This window comes from Globicephala melas, chromosome 17, assembly GCF_963455315.2.
Source record: "Globicephala melas chromosome 17, mGloMel1.2, whole genome shotgun sequence".
In the NCBI taxonomy this organism is placed as follows: domain Eukaryota; kingdom Metazoa; phylum Chordata; class Mammalia; order Artiodactyla; family Delphinidae; genus Globicephala; species Globicephala melas.
The window spans coordinates 42,236,812-42,253,874 of NC_083330.1; the positions used below are offsets into that span (position 1 = coordinate 42,236,812).

Below are 17,063 nucleotides of genomic sequence, written 5' to 3' on the forward strand. Positions count from 1 at the left end.
ATATATAAAGGAATTTTTATAATACTTTAACAAAATGTAATTTAATTTTTAATTTCTTAGCATGATTGTAACAAAGATAGCCAGATGCAAAAATGAAATAATCATAACTTTAGCGTAATATATTTCAACATCAAAGGATTTATGAATATTACCTAATTTGTTCTTCTAAAACAATTTAAGATGTGGGTGTTCCACCTGATTAATGATCTTGGAAATCTGTCCTTTAATTTGTTGCCAAGAGTACAGTGAATACATATAAAAACCAGAATGTTAATACAGAAGCTACTGACATCAGCTTTTTCTTAACTTCATCAGACTGTACTTTGAAACAAAGGAGGATACAGACAACATGGAGAAGATCCAGAGGCTATTCATAAAAAAAGATTAAATGCTTAGAAAGTAATACCTGCACAAAGGTTAAAGGGAATGAAATTGTTCAGCCAGGAAAAGTCTGAGGATACAGTTTAATAAGTATCCAAGTATATATGAAGGGGTCTTGCACAGAAAACAGCTGTTTTCCATCTCCACTGAGGGCCAAATAAAAGGAAACAGACCAATTGAAGCCCAAGGATTTTAGTTAAATAGAAGGAATGATTTCCTGTGTGAGTCATGAACACTGCAACAGCCACTGTGTGTCTATGGAAGCCCTTTCTCCAGAGGCCTTTATAAGAAAGACTGATTTCCATTTGTACAAGACTAATCTTTACATGCTTGTCCGTGCTCTGTGCTGGTAAAAGAGGTATCCTACGACCGAAATCCCTACACTAATTGGCTCGAGCTGGGTCGCATATCACTGAACATTCCACAGAGCAAAAGCACACAGAAGAACAGACCATATGCAATACCCACAGGTAACTCCAGACCATTGTAGCCACACCTTACCTGGACACCTAGTAACTCTGCAGAGGAAAATGAAGGGTTCCTAATTGCCCAGTAATATGCCGGGCATTTGCGCCCAGCTGCAAGTGGGACCTGTAGTTTACTATTGTCACCTTGATTGCTATGTCACTGGCAAAATTAATCTTAAAGAGGCACGTAACAATTTTTCATGAAAGAAGAGTAAGACCTCTGGAGAAGTAGGAAAGTGATCTACCTACACACTCCCCTAACCTGGCTAATTGCTTCTTGGCACCTGAAATTCCATCCTTAGTTACTTACTCCTTTGGCTCAAAGCTTTGTAGTTTTGGGGAAAAAATGTAAATATTTCAAGAAAATAAAACATCATTAAGCATTTTCACACCTGCATATTTGATACTTTGCTGAAATAGGTTTTGGGAGGAAGAAGGAAGGAAAAGATCTGAACCAGAGCTGAAAGAGAAGATGTTACGAAGCAAAGAACAGGACGTGGAAGTTGTTGCTCAGAGCAAATGGTGTCATACTTAAAACTGTGCCCAGAGGCAATAGATGAACTAGAGAGTAGGAATACCTAATGGTCAGTCTTCCTTTCTTGATACTTCTCCTGAACACTTTCTAACTCAATCTAGTATCTATTTCTAGGATAAATCCTAAAAACTGAAAGCAGAACCTAATTTGCTTTCTCTTACTAATTAAGTGAACCTACATACATGTGCTGTCCAAAATAAAACAATAAAGTGTGATATATTTTAAAAATCACCATGTATTATAGGCATATACAAAGAAAAATCTAAAAACTACATATTCAATTAAAATTACTTAATCTAATATTTGATAATTGATGAATAGTTATGATAAGTTAATGTAAGTAAACAAAATAAAATCAAAATATTTAGATATGCGTTATTCTTCTACTCATTCATTTTTTTTAACATCTTTATTGGAGTATAATTACTTTACAATGTTGTGTTAGTTGCTGCTGTATCACAAAGGGAATCAGCTATATGTATACATATATCCCCATAACCCCTCCCTCCCACTCTCCCTATCCCACTCCTCTATGTGGTCACAAAGCACAGAGCTGATCTCCCTGTGCTACGTAGCTGCTTCCCACTAGCTAGCTATTTTACATTTGGTAGTGTATATATGTCAATGCTATCTCTCACTTTGTCCCAGCTTACCCTTCCCCGTCCGCGTGTCTGAAAGTCCATTCTCTACATGTGCGTTTTTATTCCTGCCTTGCTCCTAGGTTCATAAGAACCATTTTTTCTTTTCTTTTTTTAGATAACATACATATGTGTTAGCATACAGTATTTCTTGTTCTCTTTCTGACTTACTTCACTCTGTATGACAGATTCTAGGTCCATCCACTTCACTACAAATAACTCAATTTCGCTACTTTTTATGGCTGGGTAATATTCCTTGTATATACGTGCCACATCTTCTTTATCCATTCATCTCTCGATGGACACCTAGGTTACTTCCATGTCCTGGCTATGGTAAATAGTGCTGCAGTGAACACTGTGGTACACGACTCTTTTTGACTTACGGTTTTCTCAGGGTATATGCCCAGTAGTGGGAGTGCTGGGTCATATGGTACTTCTATTTTTAGTTTTTTAAGGAAGCTCCATACTGTTCTGCACAGTGGCTGTATCAATTTACATTCCCACCAACAGGGCAAGAAGGTTCTCTTTTCTCCACACCCTTTCCAGCATTTATTGTTTGTAGATTTTTTGATGATGGCCATTCTGACTGGTGTGCGGTGATACCTCATTGTAGTTTTGATTTGTGTTTCTCTAATGATTAGTGACGTTGAGCATCCTTTTATGTGTTTGTTGGCCATCTGTATAAGTTCTTTGGAAAAATGTCTATTTAGACCTTCCACCCATTTTCGGATTGGGTTGTTTGTTTTTTTGATATTGAGCTGCATGACCTGCTTGTATATTTTGGAGATTAATCCTTTGTCAGTTGCTTTCTTTGCAAATACTTTCTATCATTCTGAGGGTTGTAGTTTGTTCTTGTTTATGGTTTCCTTTGCTATGCAAAACCTTTTAAGTTTCATTAGGTCCCATTTGTTTATTTTTATTTCCATTTCTCTAGGAGGTGGGTCAAAAAGGATCTTGCTGTGATTTATGTCATAGAGTGTTCTGCCTATGCTTTCCTCTAAGAGTTTGATAGTGTCTGGCCTTACATTTAGGTCTTTAATCCATTTTGAGTTTACTTTTGTGTATGGTGTTAGGGAGTGTTCTAATTTCATTTTTTTACATGTAGCTGTCCAGTTTCTGAGCACCACTTATTGAAGAGGCTGTCTTTTCTCCATTGTATATTCTTGCCTCCTTTATAAAAAAATAAAGTGACCATATGTGTGTGGGTTTATCTCTGGGCTTTCTATCCTGTTCCATTGAACTATATTTCTCTTTTTGTGCCAGTACCATACTGTCTTGATTACTGCAGCTTTGTACTATAGTCTGAAGTCAGGGAGCCTGATTCCTCCAGCTGCATTTTTCTTTCTCAAGATTGCTTTGGCTATTCGGGGTCTTTTGTGTTTCCACACAAATTGTGAAATTTTTTGTTCTAGATCTGTGAGAAATCCCATTAGTAGTTTGATAGGGATTGCACTGAAACCGTAGATTGCTTTGGGTACTATAGTCATTTTCACAATGTGATTCTTCCAATCCAAGAACACGGTATATGTCTTCATCGGTTTGTATCATCTTTAATTTCTTTCATCAGTGTCTTATGGTTTTCTGCATACAGGCCTTTTGTCTCCTTAGGTAGGTTTATTCCTAGGTATTTTATTCTTTTTCTTGCAACGGTGAATGGGAGTGTTTCCTTAATTACTCTTTCAGATTTTTCATCATTAGTGTATAGGAATGCAAGAGATTTCTGTGCATTAATTTTGTATCCTGCTACTTTACCAAATTCATTGATTAGCTCTAGCAGTTTTCTGGTAGCGTCTTTAGGATTCTCTATGTATAGTATCACGTCATCTGCAAACAGTGACAGTTTTACTTCTTCTTTTCCAATCTGGATTCCTTTTATTTCATTATCTTCTCTGATTGCTGTGGCTAGAACTTCCAAAACTATGTTGAATAATAGTGGTGAGAGTGGGTAACCTTGTCCTGTTCCTGATCTTAGCGGAAATGGTTTCAGTTTTTCACCATTGAGGACAATGTTGGCTGTGGGTTTGTCATATACGGCCTTTATCATGTTGAGGAAAGTTCCCTCTAAGCCTGCTTTCTGGAGGGTTTTTATCATAAATTGGTGTTGAATTTTGTCGAAAGCTTTCTCTGCATCGATTGAGATGATCATATGGTTTTTCTCCTTCAATTTGTTAATATGGTGTATCACGTTGATTGATTTGTGTATATTGAAGAATCCTTGCATTTCTGGGATAAACCCCACTTGATCGTGGTGTATGATCCTTTTAATGTGCTGTTGGATTCTGTTTGCTAGTATTTTGTTGTGGATTTTTGCATCTATGTTCTTCAGTGATATTGGCCTGTAGTTTTCTTTTTCTGTGACATCTGTGCCTGATTTTGGTATCAGGGTGATGGTGGCCTCATAGAATGGGTTTGGGAGTGTTCCTCCCTCTGCTATATTTTGGAAGAGTTTGAGAAGGATAGGTGTTAGCTCTTCTTTAAATGTTTGCTAGAATTCGCCCGTCAAGCCATCTGGTCCTGGGCTTTTATTCGTTGGAAGCTTTTAAATCACAGTTTCAATTTCACAATTTTTTTTGTAATTGGTCTGTTCATATTTTCTATTTCTTCCTGGTTCAGTCTCAGAAGGCTGTGCTTTTCTAAGAATTTGTCCATTTCTTCCAGGTTGTCCATTTAATTGGCATATAGTTGCTTGCAGTAATATCTCATGATGCTTTGTATTTCTGCAGTGTCAGTTGTTACTTCTCCATCTTCATTTCTAATTCTATTGATTTGAGTCTTCTCCCTTTTTTCTTGATGAGTCTAGCTAATGGTTTATCAATTTTATCTTCTTGAAGAACCAGCTTTTAGTTTTATTGATCTTTGCTATTGTTTCCTTTGTTTCTGTTTCATTTATTTCTGCTCGGATCTTTATGATTTCTTTCCTTCTGCTAACTTTGGGGTTTTTTTTTTTTTTTGTTCTTCTTTCTATAATTGCTTTAGGTGTAAGGTTAGGTTGTTTATTTGAGATGTTTCGTGTTTCTTGAGGTAGGACTGTATTGCTATAAACTTCCCTCTTAGAACTGCTTTTGCTGCATCCCATAGGTTTTGGGTTCTTGTGTTTTCATTGTCATTTGTTTCTAGGTATTTTTGGATTTTCTCTTTAATTTCTTCAGTGATCTCTTGGTTATTTAGTAGTGTATTGTTTAGCCTCCATGTGTTTGTATATTTTACAGATTTTTTTCCTGTAATTGATATCTAGTCTCATAGTGCTGTGGTTGGAAAAGATACTTGAAACGATTTCAATTTTCTTAACTTTACCAAGGCTTGATTTGTGACCCAAAGTATGATCTATTCTGGAGGATGTTCCATGAGCACTTGAGAGGAAAAAGTATTCTGTTGTTTTTGGATGGAATGTCCCATAAATATCAATTAAGTCCATCTTGCTTAATGTGTCATTTAAAGCTTGCTTTTCCTTATTTTCATTTTGCATGATCTGTCCATTGGTGAAAATGGGGTGCTAAAGTCCCCTACTATTATTGTGTTACTGTCAATTTCCCCTTTATAGCTGTTAGCATTTGCCTTATGTATTGAGGTGCTCCTATGTTGGGTGCATAAATATTTGCAACTTTTATATCTTCTTCTTGGATGGAGCCCTTGATCATTATGTAGTGTCCTTCTTTGTCTTGTAATAATCTTTATTTTAAAGTCGATTTTGTTTGATATGAGAATTGTTACTCCAGCTTTCTTTTGATTTCCATTTGCATGTAATATCTTTTTCCAGCCCCTCACTTTCAGTATGTATGTGTCCCTAGGTCTGAAGTGGGTCTGTTGTAGACAGCATATACATGGGTCTTTTTTTTGTATCCATTCATCCAGTCCGTGTCTTTTAGTTGGAGCATTTAAACCATTTACATTTAAGGTAGTTATCAATATGTATGTTCCTAATACCGTTTTCTTAATTGTTTTGGGTTTGTTATTGTAGGTCTTTTCCTTCTCCTGTGTTTCCTGCCTAGAGCAGTTAATTTAGCACTTGTTGTAATGCTGGTTTGGTGGTGCTGAATTCTCTTAGCTTTTGCTTGTCTGTAAAGGTTTTAATTTCTCCATCGAGTCTGAATGAGATCCTTACTGGGTAATCTTGGTTGTAGGTTTTCCCCTTTCATCACTTTAAATATGTCCTGCCACTCCCTTCTGGCTTGCAGAGTTTCTGCTGAAAGAACAGCTGTTAACCTTATGGGGATTCCCTTGTATGTTATTTGTTGCTTTTCCCTTGCTGCTTTTCATGTTTTTTCTTTTTATTTAATTTGTTATAGTTTGATTAGTATGTGCCTTGGCGTGTTTCTCCTTGGATTTATCTTGTATGGGACTCTCTGCGCTTCCTGGACTTGATTCACTATTTCCTTTCCCATGTTAGGGAAGTTTTCAACTGTAATCTCTTCAAATATTTCCTCAGATCCTTTCTTTTTCTCTTCTTCTTCTGGGACCCTTATAATTCGAATATTGGTGTGTTCAATGTTGTCCCAGAGGTCTCTGAGAGTGTCCTCAATTCTTTTCATTCTTTTTTCTTTATTCTGCTCTGTGGTAGTTATTTCCACTATTTTATCTTTCAGGTCACGTATCCGATCTTCTGCCTCTGTTTCTCTGCTATTGATTCCTTGTAGAGAATTTTTAATTTCATTTATTGTGTTGTTCATCATTGTTTGTTTGCTCTTTGGTTCTTCTAGGTCCTTGTTAAACGTGTCTTGTATTTTCTACATTCTATTTCCAAGATTTTGGATCAACTGTACTATCATTACTCTGAATTCTTTTTCAGGTAGACTGTGTATTTCCTCTTCATTTGTTTGGTCTGGTGGGTTTTTACCTTGCTCCTTCATCTGTTGTGTATTTCTCTGTCTTCCCATTTTGCTTACTTACTGTGTTTGGGGTCTCTCTTTCACAGGCTACAGGTTCGTAGTTACCTTTGTTTTTGGTGTCTGCCCCCAGTGGGTAAGGTTGGTTCAGTGGGTTGTAAAGGCTTCCTGGTGGAGGGGACTGGTCCCTGTGTTCTGGTGGGTGGGGCTGGATCCTGTCTTTCTGGCGGGCAGGGCTGCGTCTGGTGGTGTGTTTTGGGGTGTCTGTGAACTTAGTGTGATTTTAGGCTGCCTCTCTGCTAATGGGTGGGGGTTGTGTTCCAGTCTTGCTAGCTGTTTGGCATGGGGCATCCAGCACTGGAGCTTGCTGGCCATTGGGTGGAGCTGGGTCTTAGCATTGAGACGGATATCTGGGAGAGCTCGTGCCGAATGATATTACATGGAGCCGGGAGGTCTCTGGTGGTCCAATGTCCTGAACTCAGCTCTCGCACCTCAGAGGCTCAGGCCTGACACCCAGCCAGAGCACCAAGACCCTGTCAGCCACACAGCTCAGGAGAGAAGAGAGAGAAAAAGAAAGAAAAAAAATTTAAAGAAAAATTAAATAAAATAGAATAATTAAAATAAAAAAATATTAAAATAAAAAAATTATAACATTACCAAAGAAAAAAAAAAGAAGAAAGCAACCAAACCAATAAACAAATCAACCAATGATAACAAGCGCTAAAAACTATACTAAGATAAACATAAAAATCAGAAACCAGTCAGTCGCAGGCAGCAAACCCCAAGTGTACAGTTGCTCCCAAAGTCCACCGCCTCATTTCTGGATTGATTCGTTGTCTATTCAGGTATTCCACAGATGCAGGGTACCTCAAGTTGACTGTGGCAATTTAATCCGCTGCTCCTGAGGCTGCATGGAGAGATTTCCCTTTCTCTTCTTTGTTCGCACAGCTCCTGGGGTTCAGCTTTGGTTTTGGCCCTGCCTCTGCATGTAGGTTGCCCTCAGGCTTCTGTTCCCACCCAGACAGGCTGGGGTTAAAGCAGCAGCTGATTAGGGGGCTCTGGCTCACTTAGGCTGTGGGGAGGGAGGGGTACGGTAGTTTTAATTGGAATGCAGGGCGAGCCTGCTGCAGCAGAGGCCAGCGTGACATTGCAACAGCCTGAGGCGCGCTATGTGTTCTCCCGGGGAAGTTGTCCCTGGATCATGGGACCCTGGCAGTGGTAGGCTGCACAGGCTCCCGGGGGCGGGGGCGTGTGGATAGCGACCTGTGTTTTTACACAGGATTCTTGGTGGCGGCAGCAGCAGTGTTAGCGTTTCATGCCCTCTCTTTTGTCCGAGCTGATAGCCATGGCTCACACCCGTCTCTGGAGCTCATTTAGGGGGCGCTCTGCCTTCTGTGGGAAGACAGGGAAGGAATACCCTCTCCTCATGCACCCTGAAACAATGGTCTCTTGCCTCTTAGGCAGGTCCAGAGCTTTTCCCAGACTCCCTCCCGGCTAGCTGTGGTGCGCTAGCCCCCTTCAGGCTGTGTTCATGCAGCCAACCCCAGTCCTCTCCCCGGGATCTGACCTCCAAAGCCCGAGCCTCAGCTCCCAGCCCCCGCCCGGCCCGGCGGGTGAGCAGACAAGCCTCTCAGGCTGGTGAGTGCAGGTCAGCACCGATCCTCTGTGCGGGAATCTCTCCGCTTTGCCCTCTGCACCCCTGTTGCTGTGCTCTCCTCCGTGGCTCCGAAGCTTTCCCCCACTCCCGCCCAAGCTCCCGTCTCCACCAGTGAAGGGGCTTCCTAGTATGTGGAAACTTTTCCTCCTTCACAGATCCCTCCCAGAAGTGCAGGTCCCGTCCCTATTCCTTTGTCTCTGTTTTTTCTTTTGCCCTACCCAGGTACGTGGGGGAGTTTCTTACCTTTTGGGAGGTCTGAGGTCTTCTGCCAGTATCCAGGAGTGTTCTGTAGGAGTTGTTCCACATGTAGATGTATTTCTCATGTATTTGTGGGGAGGAAGGTAATCTCCACATCTTACTCCTCTGCCATCTTGACGGTCCCCCCTCCCTCTACCCATTCTTAATATAACATGGTCTCCATCTACTTTACCATCTGGCTTACTGTCTGCTGAATGTGCTCTACTGTGTCTCCATCCTTCCGAAATACAACAGGTGAGTTCTAGGTACTGACAGTACAGTAAAGCTGCTTATTTCCTCGTTCTAAAAAGTGGTTATCGGTCCTAGCTGCACCTCAGAAGTACTTGTAGCGTTTTATTGTTTTGATATTTTAGTTTTTTTGTTAAATGGAGATGCACAGGCCCTGCTCTGGTCTGCAGAGCCAGCATCTCTACGGGGCTACTGCTATGAGGTACACTTGTGAGGTGAGTTAGCTTGAGCCAAGAGCAGGGTTTATCTCTTAAATCAAGCCTACTGCTCCAACCTGAGGAGACCTCTTAAGCTCCTGATTCTGCCTTAGAATGTACTTTTCTTTTCCTCCACTTCATGTCATTTGTAATTCTAATGGACTTTCATTCTACAGCTTCATCCAAATTTCTGTAAAACAATGTTGAGCTGGCTAGGGCTGAGACCTAGGCCCTATGCCACACAAGGAGAAATCTTTTCATTGACAGCAATCTGTTATTAAACACCACAGCTGACTGAAATTTAGCAACCACTGCCATTGCCTCTGGTGAGCCTTCTGATTGTACAGGCTAGAAAGCTAAATGCTGCATTTCCTAGAACACCCTGCACCTAGAGTCCTAGGTAAGTGTACTTTCTCACAACTGGGAAGGCAAGAAGTGAGGAGGAGACCATGAGCCTGCTACCTCAGCTATTTCCTCTGGGTAGCACAGCTATGCAGACAAGGGTTTTTTTTACAGCAGCCTTCCAGCATCCAGTCACCAGACTCACAGGTGCTAATAGGTGGCTGCCGTCTCAGTGGTGGCTTTCTAATCCCTGAAGAGCAACAGGGATTGATCTCAATCTGTATTACTGAACTCAGTAGTGCCGACGGCAGCCTCTGGATTCACTACCTTCCTGTCTGTGGTAGCAGTCGCTCTATAAGGCTCACTCTTGTGGTAGTGTGGGAGGCGTTCCTAGGAGGCCTAGCCTACACAGCCCTCTCCTCCAAACTTTCCACTGGTTTTGTTAATAGCCACACCTCTGACTTAAATCTTTTTATGTTTAAAACGCCTAGAGTAGTTTCTGTCCTCCAATAAACCCCAAATGATATAAGCCTATAAGTGTGTAACTGTTCAACCCTCGTAACAGAATCATCAGCTAGGTCATACTACATAGTGCCTACAAGGATATCATCAAAGATCTTGTCAAATACTTTACCCAAATCATAAAACACAATATCCAAACCTAGCAGTTTCGCAATGCTATCAAAAAAGGAAATCACATTATTTTGATATGTTTGTTCCCAGTAACCTATGCTAACTTATAATTCAGGTCTCCTTCCCTGAAGGACTCACGAATGTTCTAGACTTCTGCCCAAGGGGATGTCAAGTTCACCGGCCCACAGTAATGATGTGATTTGGGGGTCAAACCTGGGTCTGTATATTGGGTCCACCACTTACTTGCTATGAAATCTTTGACAAGTCACTTCACATTCCCAAGTCTCAGTTTCCTTAGTGGCAAATGATAGTGACAATGTTACTTTACAGAGTCCTTGTGAGAAGTTAGTGAGATAATGTATGCAAAGTCCCAAGCACAATGTTTGGCCCATACTAGACACACAATTAATGAGCTATAACCTGAGAAATTTACCTTTTATTCTCTTTTCTAAAAATAATAAATAAATAAATAAAAATTAACTCTTTCATGCTTACATGGCACTTTCCTCATTTTCTCAAAAACACATCAAACTTCACAAACAGTGGAATACAGTTCTCTCACCTGCAAGTTATCTCAACACATTACTGATCATACTCCTAGCCAGGAGATATCAAATCAGCTGAGTGCTCCCTTACCATTTCCTCACCTTGCCATTCAAATGTCTTGTATTCATGTTTGTGGTATTCTCTTCATTTTGGAGATCATTATTCTCTATAGAACCTCTCTGCCTATCGTACTGGATAAAGAGAGATGGAGCAAGGTCTTGGAGGAGGCAGAGAAAGGTACGAGCAAGAGTCTGCCCTGTGAAGGAAGAGACCAGAGCTGCTGGATGGCTCAGTATCTCCACTCCCAGTCCCAGGAAGATCAGGTCTCCTTCACTGCACGAGGGAAGCAGGGCTGGGCTCTCCAGATGCTCCAGCTTCCCAAGTTGTTGGAAGGACAAACTGACATAGCGGGCACATGGAGATTAGCTGAAACCATGAAACAGAGCTGCTAACCTGACTGGAGAGTGTGGCTCTTCCTTAAATACTAACAGAGATAGTTTCCCCTTAGGGTAACTACAGGTACCAATCCAGCTCCAGCTCTGAAAGGCTAGAAAGTTCCACCACAGAAACAGCAGATCTGAACAAGATAAAAGGCCCCAGTTTTTTCTTTGCTGAAACAATTGCTTTTCCAGAGTTACCCACAAAGAAATAATCTCTACTAACTCATCAATTTAATGACAATGGATTCCTGACCTGGTCCTAATCTATTCCTTCAGGATAAAAAATCCTAAATGTTGATTTCCTTAATGACAACCAACCTGCTTATACCTCATAATTCCAACTGGCCTAGACTAGTCTGGATAAAGTATAACATATAAGGAACTAGAGTTCCATGTGTAAATATTGACTGATGCCAGATTGTGAAAGACCTGGGTTACCAAGCTGAAACCTGGATGTTACATGGGTAATGAGATCCCAGGGAAATGGGAATGGGAAGAGGGGGAGTGGGAGAGAGATGGTAAAAATAATGCCATCATCGCTGAAAATAAGTTTGGAGAGTTCTTTGGACATGCTCTCCAGGTCTATGCCCATTTTGTAAAAAGTAGATCAAATTTTAAATATTTCTTGTCATTTTACTCCAGTTCCCTTCAAAAGCTCTTTTAATAATTTTGCTTCCTAGGCACTTCCCTGGTGGTGCAGTGGTTAAGAATCCACTTGCCAATGCAGGGGACACGGGTTCGAGCCCTGGCCCGGGAAGATCCCACATGCCACAGAGCGACTAAGCCCGTGCACCACAACTACTGAGCCTGCGCTCTAGAGCCCACGAGCCACAACTACTGCAGCCTGCGTGCCTAGAGCCTGTGCCCCGCAACAAAGAGAAGCCCCGCACACAGCCACAAAGAGCAGCCCCCGCTCGCCGCAACTAGAGAAAGCCTGTGCACAGCAACGAAGACCCAATGCAGCCAAAAAGTAAATTAATTAATAAATTAATTTTTTTAAAAAATAATAACTTTGCTTCCTAGAGTCAAATCACCACACTTTTCAGAGGTAAGGAAAACAGGTCTGTAATTTCCAGCTTCACAGATAAAGGTATAAAAAATTATGGAAACATAATTTAAACTGACAAGAATATTAAATCAGGCAACTCTTTTGAAACTCCAAAGGAAAAGGTGATGGAAATCAGTATATTCAGCACACAGTATAACATTCTAGACATTTTAGAAAATTAAAAATAATATAATGCTATAATCTTTTAGGGAATAAAAAATATATATATAAAATCATTTTAGGGAAGAAAAATGCTAAAGACACATTAGCAAATGGGGCTTCCACTAATGTAACATAACCTAAGAGCTCATACCAACGCATCTAAGACGTTTTAAAGAAGATTTACATCATGAGGAAACACAAAACTAAAAGTAATTATGTGGTTTCACAGAAAGTAAGTTCTGCCTCAATAACTTCTTTACACTCTATACTATTGCTATACTACAGTATGACGTAACCTGGGGGGTTACACTAACATCATTTGGTTCGATTTTTGGAAACATGGAAGTCCCACATTATAACAGAATGATGTCTAAATGGTGGAAACTTAAAATACAAGGGAAGTTGTCTCATGGGATTTAAAACTTGCTAAAGCATATAAAACAATCACAGGGGGCTTCCCTGGTGGCGCAGTGGTTGAGAGTCCACCTGCCGATGCAGGGGACACGGGTTCGTGCCCCGGTCCGGGAAGATCCCACATGCCGCGGAGCAGCTGGGCCCGTGAGCCATGGCCGCTGAGCCTGCGCGTCTGGAGCCTGTGCTCCACAACGGAAGAGGCCACAGTAGTGAGAGGCCCGCGTACCGCAAAAGAAAAACAAACAAAAAAAAACAATTACAGGGAACTCTACTTAATGCACTGTAGGGTCCTAAATGGAGAGGATATATCTGTATGTATGGCTGATTCATTTTGCTGTGCAGCAGAAGCTAACACAACATTGGAAAGCAACTATAGTCCAATAAAAAATAATTAGAAAAATAAAAATAAAATAAATAAAGCATATAAAACAACTACATAAACCACTATCTGCTCATTTTAAAAATGAGCTTTTAATAAAATCTCTGTGACCAAAAAAATCATACTTAGGACATAAAATTATGACATAAATTGAATGATTTCTGTGGCTGTCAAAGCTGCAAGTCATTACATGAAATATGTGGAAATCTGTGCTATAATTTTAAAGCATGAGGTCTGATAAATCATTATCACATATCTCTTCCTTGAAATATAACAATCTAACATGAATTCGATTCCATAAATACTCATTTTTAAACCACTGTTTAAATGCTGATGTTCAACTATATTGACTACATGGAAAAAGTTGTTTATGTAGTTTCATAGGAAACGCAGTAGCTCTCTAAAGATAGAACAAAGCACCCAGTGATCTTCTAACTGGTCTGTTAAGAATCATAAAACTTGACTAAAAGAATTTTATCAGCTGCGGAAAAGTGATGCTACATGCTGATGGGAAATGTGTTGTAAATGATCTTATCTGTCTTTCTGATCTGCAAGGCATATGGCTTGTACCCTAACACTAGCTAGCTTTGGAGGCCACAAGACCATTCAATGTAGCTGGGTGAGCATGTTACGGATGCAGAAGCCCTATTCTAGTAATATGCCCAGCTAGGAATCCAAGTCTTAGACTGCTTTTCAGGGCAAAGGCTCAAGAAACCTATCAGCGTGGGAGATAAAAAAAATTCACTCCCCTCTCCTCCTTCCCACCCAGGATTAACTATGTGGCAATCTGTTTTCATCTTGTGCTTCTCGGCCCTCTCTTTCAAAGTATACAACCATAATGGGCTATGTATACTAAGAAATGTGAAGAAAGCAATGGCAGTGAGCCAAATGACTTGAAGCTATGAGGTAAGACTTATCAAGCAGACTCACAGGGAGAGTAGCAAAAAGAAAGGGGTAGGCAAAAAGAAAACAAAAATGTCAGAGAGGAAATTCCTACCTATATCCATTTTACCCTATCAGCAAATCGCTTGACTCTTTATAACTTTCTAGGCTCTACAATGCAAGAAGTCATGTATTACAGCTTCTGTGCCGTGGAGAAGTAGTTCTGTGTAGTGAAAAACAGCTTTGTGCTTAGACTTTGACATTGACCATACAGTACTAGAGTGGTAGGGGGAAGAAAAAGGCCAGTAGGTTATCAGGAGGTAATTAATCTGCTTTTGCCTATAACTGAAAAATCACAATGTCCTTCATTGTTAACTGCAATCTTAAAGAGCCATATTTATACAAAAAGAAATGCTAGCCTGTGAAAGTATCTCTGTCTTCATCACTCTGTAAGCAACGAGATCAGAGAGAACGCCTTAATCGTCATTTCAGCCCTGCAGCGCCCCTGGCACTGTGCCTAGCACACGACAAGCAGTAGTAAACATGCACTGAACTGAATTTTCTGCATGAGTATCCCTGTCTCTTGATTCTTCTTTCTAGTGTTTCTTCTTTTCCCACCTTATAGCCCTTATTTCTTCCCTTGGCTTGCTTCCCTCTGTCACTGCAGCTTAACTGATAACTTAGACAACATGAAATAATATTATGTTGTATTATTTGGAACAGAATTTTAGGTTCACGTTTTTAATTGGAAAAGTAAATGTTAGGAACGCTATCTTTTTGTCTCAAAAAATACTTTACAAATTAAATTATGGGTTAGCATCCTTCAACCGAAAAAAGTTCCTTAACACTAAGTTAAAGATGTGCTACTTTCTGCTATATTAAAAGAATTTTTGAAAATTCACTTGTGCCATATTCCTTTCACTGTTAAACAAAGCCAAGAAACAAAATTTTCCCCAACTGGCTATAACAAGCAACACAGAACTATCCTGCTTTCTATAGAAGTATACTCTCAAAACAGAAAATTAATATTCAATGGGAAAAAAAAGCCACATACTTTTCATAGTTCCATCTTCTTCTTCCTCATCCTCACTGTTTATAACCATGGTCCCCAAGTCAGATTCTAACATTGTGCTATTATGTTCAATCATGGTCTGGGCCCCTTCACTCATCGTGCTTGTGGCCCGCATGGTGCCCACGCTTTCCGAGCTAGTCTTCACCATGGTGTGGGAGTCCAGCTCATCTTCATCCTGCAAACAAAACACTGCAGTGAAGGAAGACTTTTCTAACACAGATGGATATCTTACGATACTATGAACATATTATATTTTAATAATGAAAAATACTACTATCACTACTAATTTTAATGTAAGGACATAAATACAGTGTTATCATAAGACCCAAAAGTTATCCAAAATAACCTAGAGCTTTAGGTAATTGAAGCTCAAGCAACAGAAATTGTTTGATGAAATAGCAGGCTGCTAGTTGTTCTTAAAATAAGGATTAAGACAGGAAGATTATTAACAAAGGATATATAACAAAATAAACAAAAGAGAGCACATTAAAGACAGAACATGTTGGCACTATTATAACAGCTTTAACAATGTTTATAACTTTGTACAAAAGCCATTAGCTTTTTAAAAATTATGATAAATATACATAACATAAAATTTACCATTTTAAGCATTTTTCAGTGCACAGTTCTGTGGCATTAACTACATTCACAGTGTTGTCCAAGTTGTCCAATCATCATCAATATCCTTTTCGAGAAATTTTTCATTATCTCAAACAGAAATTCTGTACCCATCAAAAACTAACTCCTTATTACGTCCTTCACCCAATCCCTGGTAACCTCTATTCTACTTTCTGTTACTATGAACTCACCTATTCTAGGCACCTCATAAAAGTAGAAGCATGTCTTTTGCGTCTTTTGTGTCTGGCTTATTTCACTTAGCATGTTTTCAAGGTTCATCCGTGTTGCACCAGATGTCAGAATCTCATTCCTTTTTAAGACTGAATGATATTCCATTGCATGTACACACACACACACACACACACACACACACACACACACACACACACACACACCCCTTTTGTTTACCCATTCATTTGTTAATGGACATTAAGGTGTTTACACCTTTTGGTTATTATGAATAATGTTCTGAACACTGGTATATAAGTATCTACAGACAGATGGTCCCCGACTTATGACGGTCCGACTTAGGATTTTTCAACGTTACAACCATACAAACAAGATACACATTGAGTAGAAACGGTAGTTCGAATTTTGAACTTTCCCTGGGCTAGCGACATGCAGTACGGTACTCTCGCGATGCTGGGCAACAGCAGCAAGCCGCAGCTCCGTCAGCCACGTGATCAGGGATGTAAACAACCCATACATTTACAACAACTCTGTACCCACACAACCATTCTGTGTTTCACTTTCAGTATAGCATTCAAGGAATTACGTGAGATTCCACACTGTTACAAAATAGGCTTTGTGTTCGATGATTTTGTCAAACTGTAGGTTAATTTAAGTGTTCTGAGCACGTTTAAGGTAGGCTAGACTAAGCTATGTTTTTCGGTAGGTTAGGTGTATTAAATACATTTTCAACTTAACGATATTTTCAACTAAAGATGAGCTTATCGGGACATAACCCCATCATAATTTAAGGAAGGTCTGTATTTGGGTCCCTGCTTTCAATTCTTTTGGGTGTATGCCTAGAAGTGCAATTTATATCAAATGGTAATTCTCAATTTTGGGGGGAACTGTCAAAACGTTTTCCACATTGGCCACACCATTTTACATTCCAACAGTGTACAGGGTTCCAACTTATCCACATCCTCACCAACACTTGTTATTTTCCCTTTTTTTTTTTCTTTTTGAGAACAGACATCCTAATGGATGTGTGGTATCTCATTGTGGCTTGATTTGCATTTCCCTAATAACTAGTGATATTGCGCATCTTTTCATGTGCGTATTGGCCACTTGTGTATTTCTTTGGAGAAATGTCCATTCAAGTCCTTTGCCCATTG

General features: G+C 39.9%; 1 protein-coding gene across 2 annotated transcripts in view; it reads right to left on the bottom strand.

Moving 5' to 3' along the window:
• STK3 (serine/threonine kinase 3) overlaps positions 1–17,063 on the bottom strand; it is a 321,860-nt gene that overhangs the window by 77,189 nt on the left and 227,608 nt on the right. For both annotated transcript variants that reach the window (XM_030862978.2, XM_060287133.2), the window contains one exon: positions 15,085–15,277. In XM_030862978.2, the coding sequence (XP_030718838.1) occupies positions 15,085–15,277 (193 nt within the window). The remainder of the gene's footprint in view (positions 1–15,084; positions 15,278–17,063) is intronic.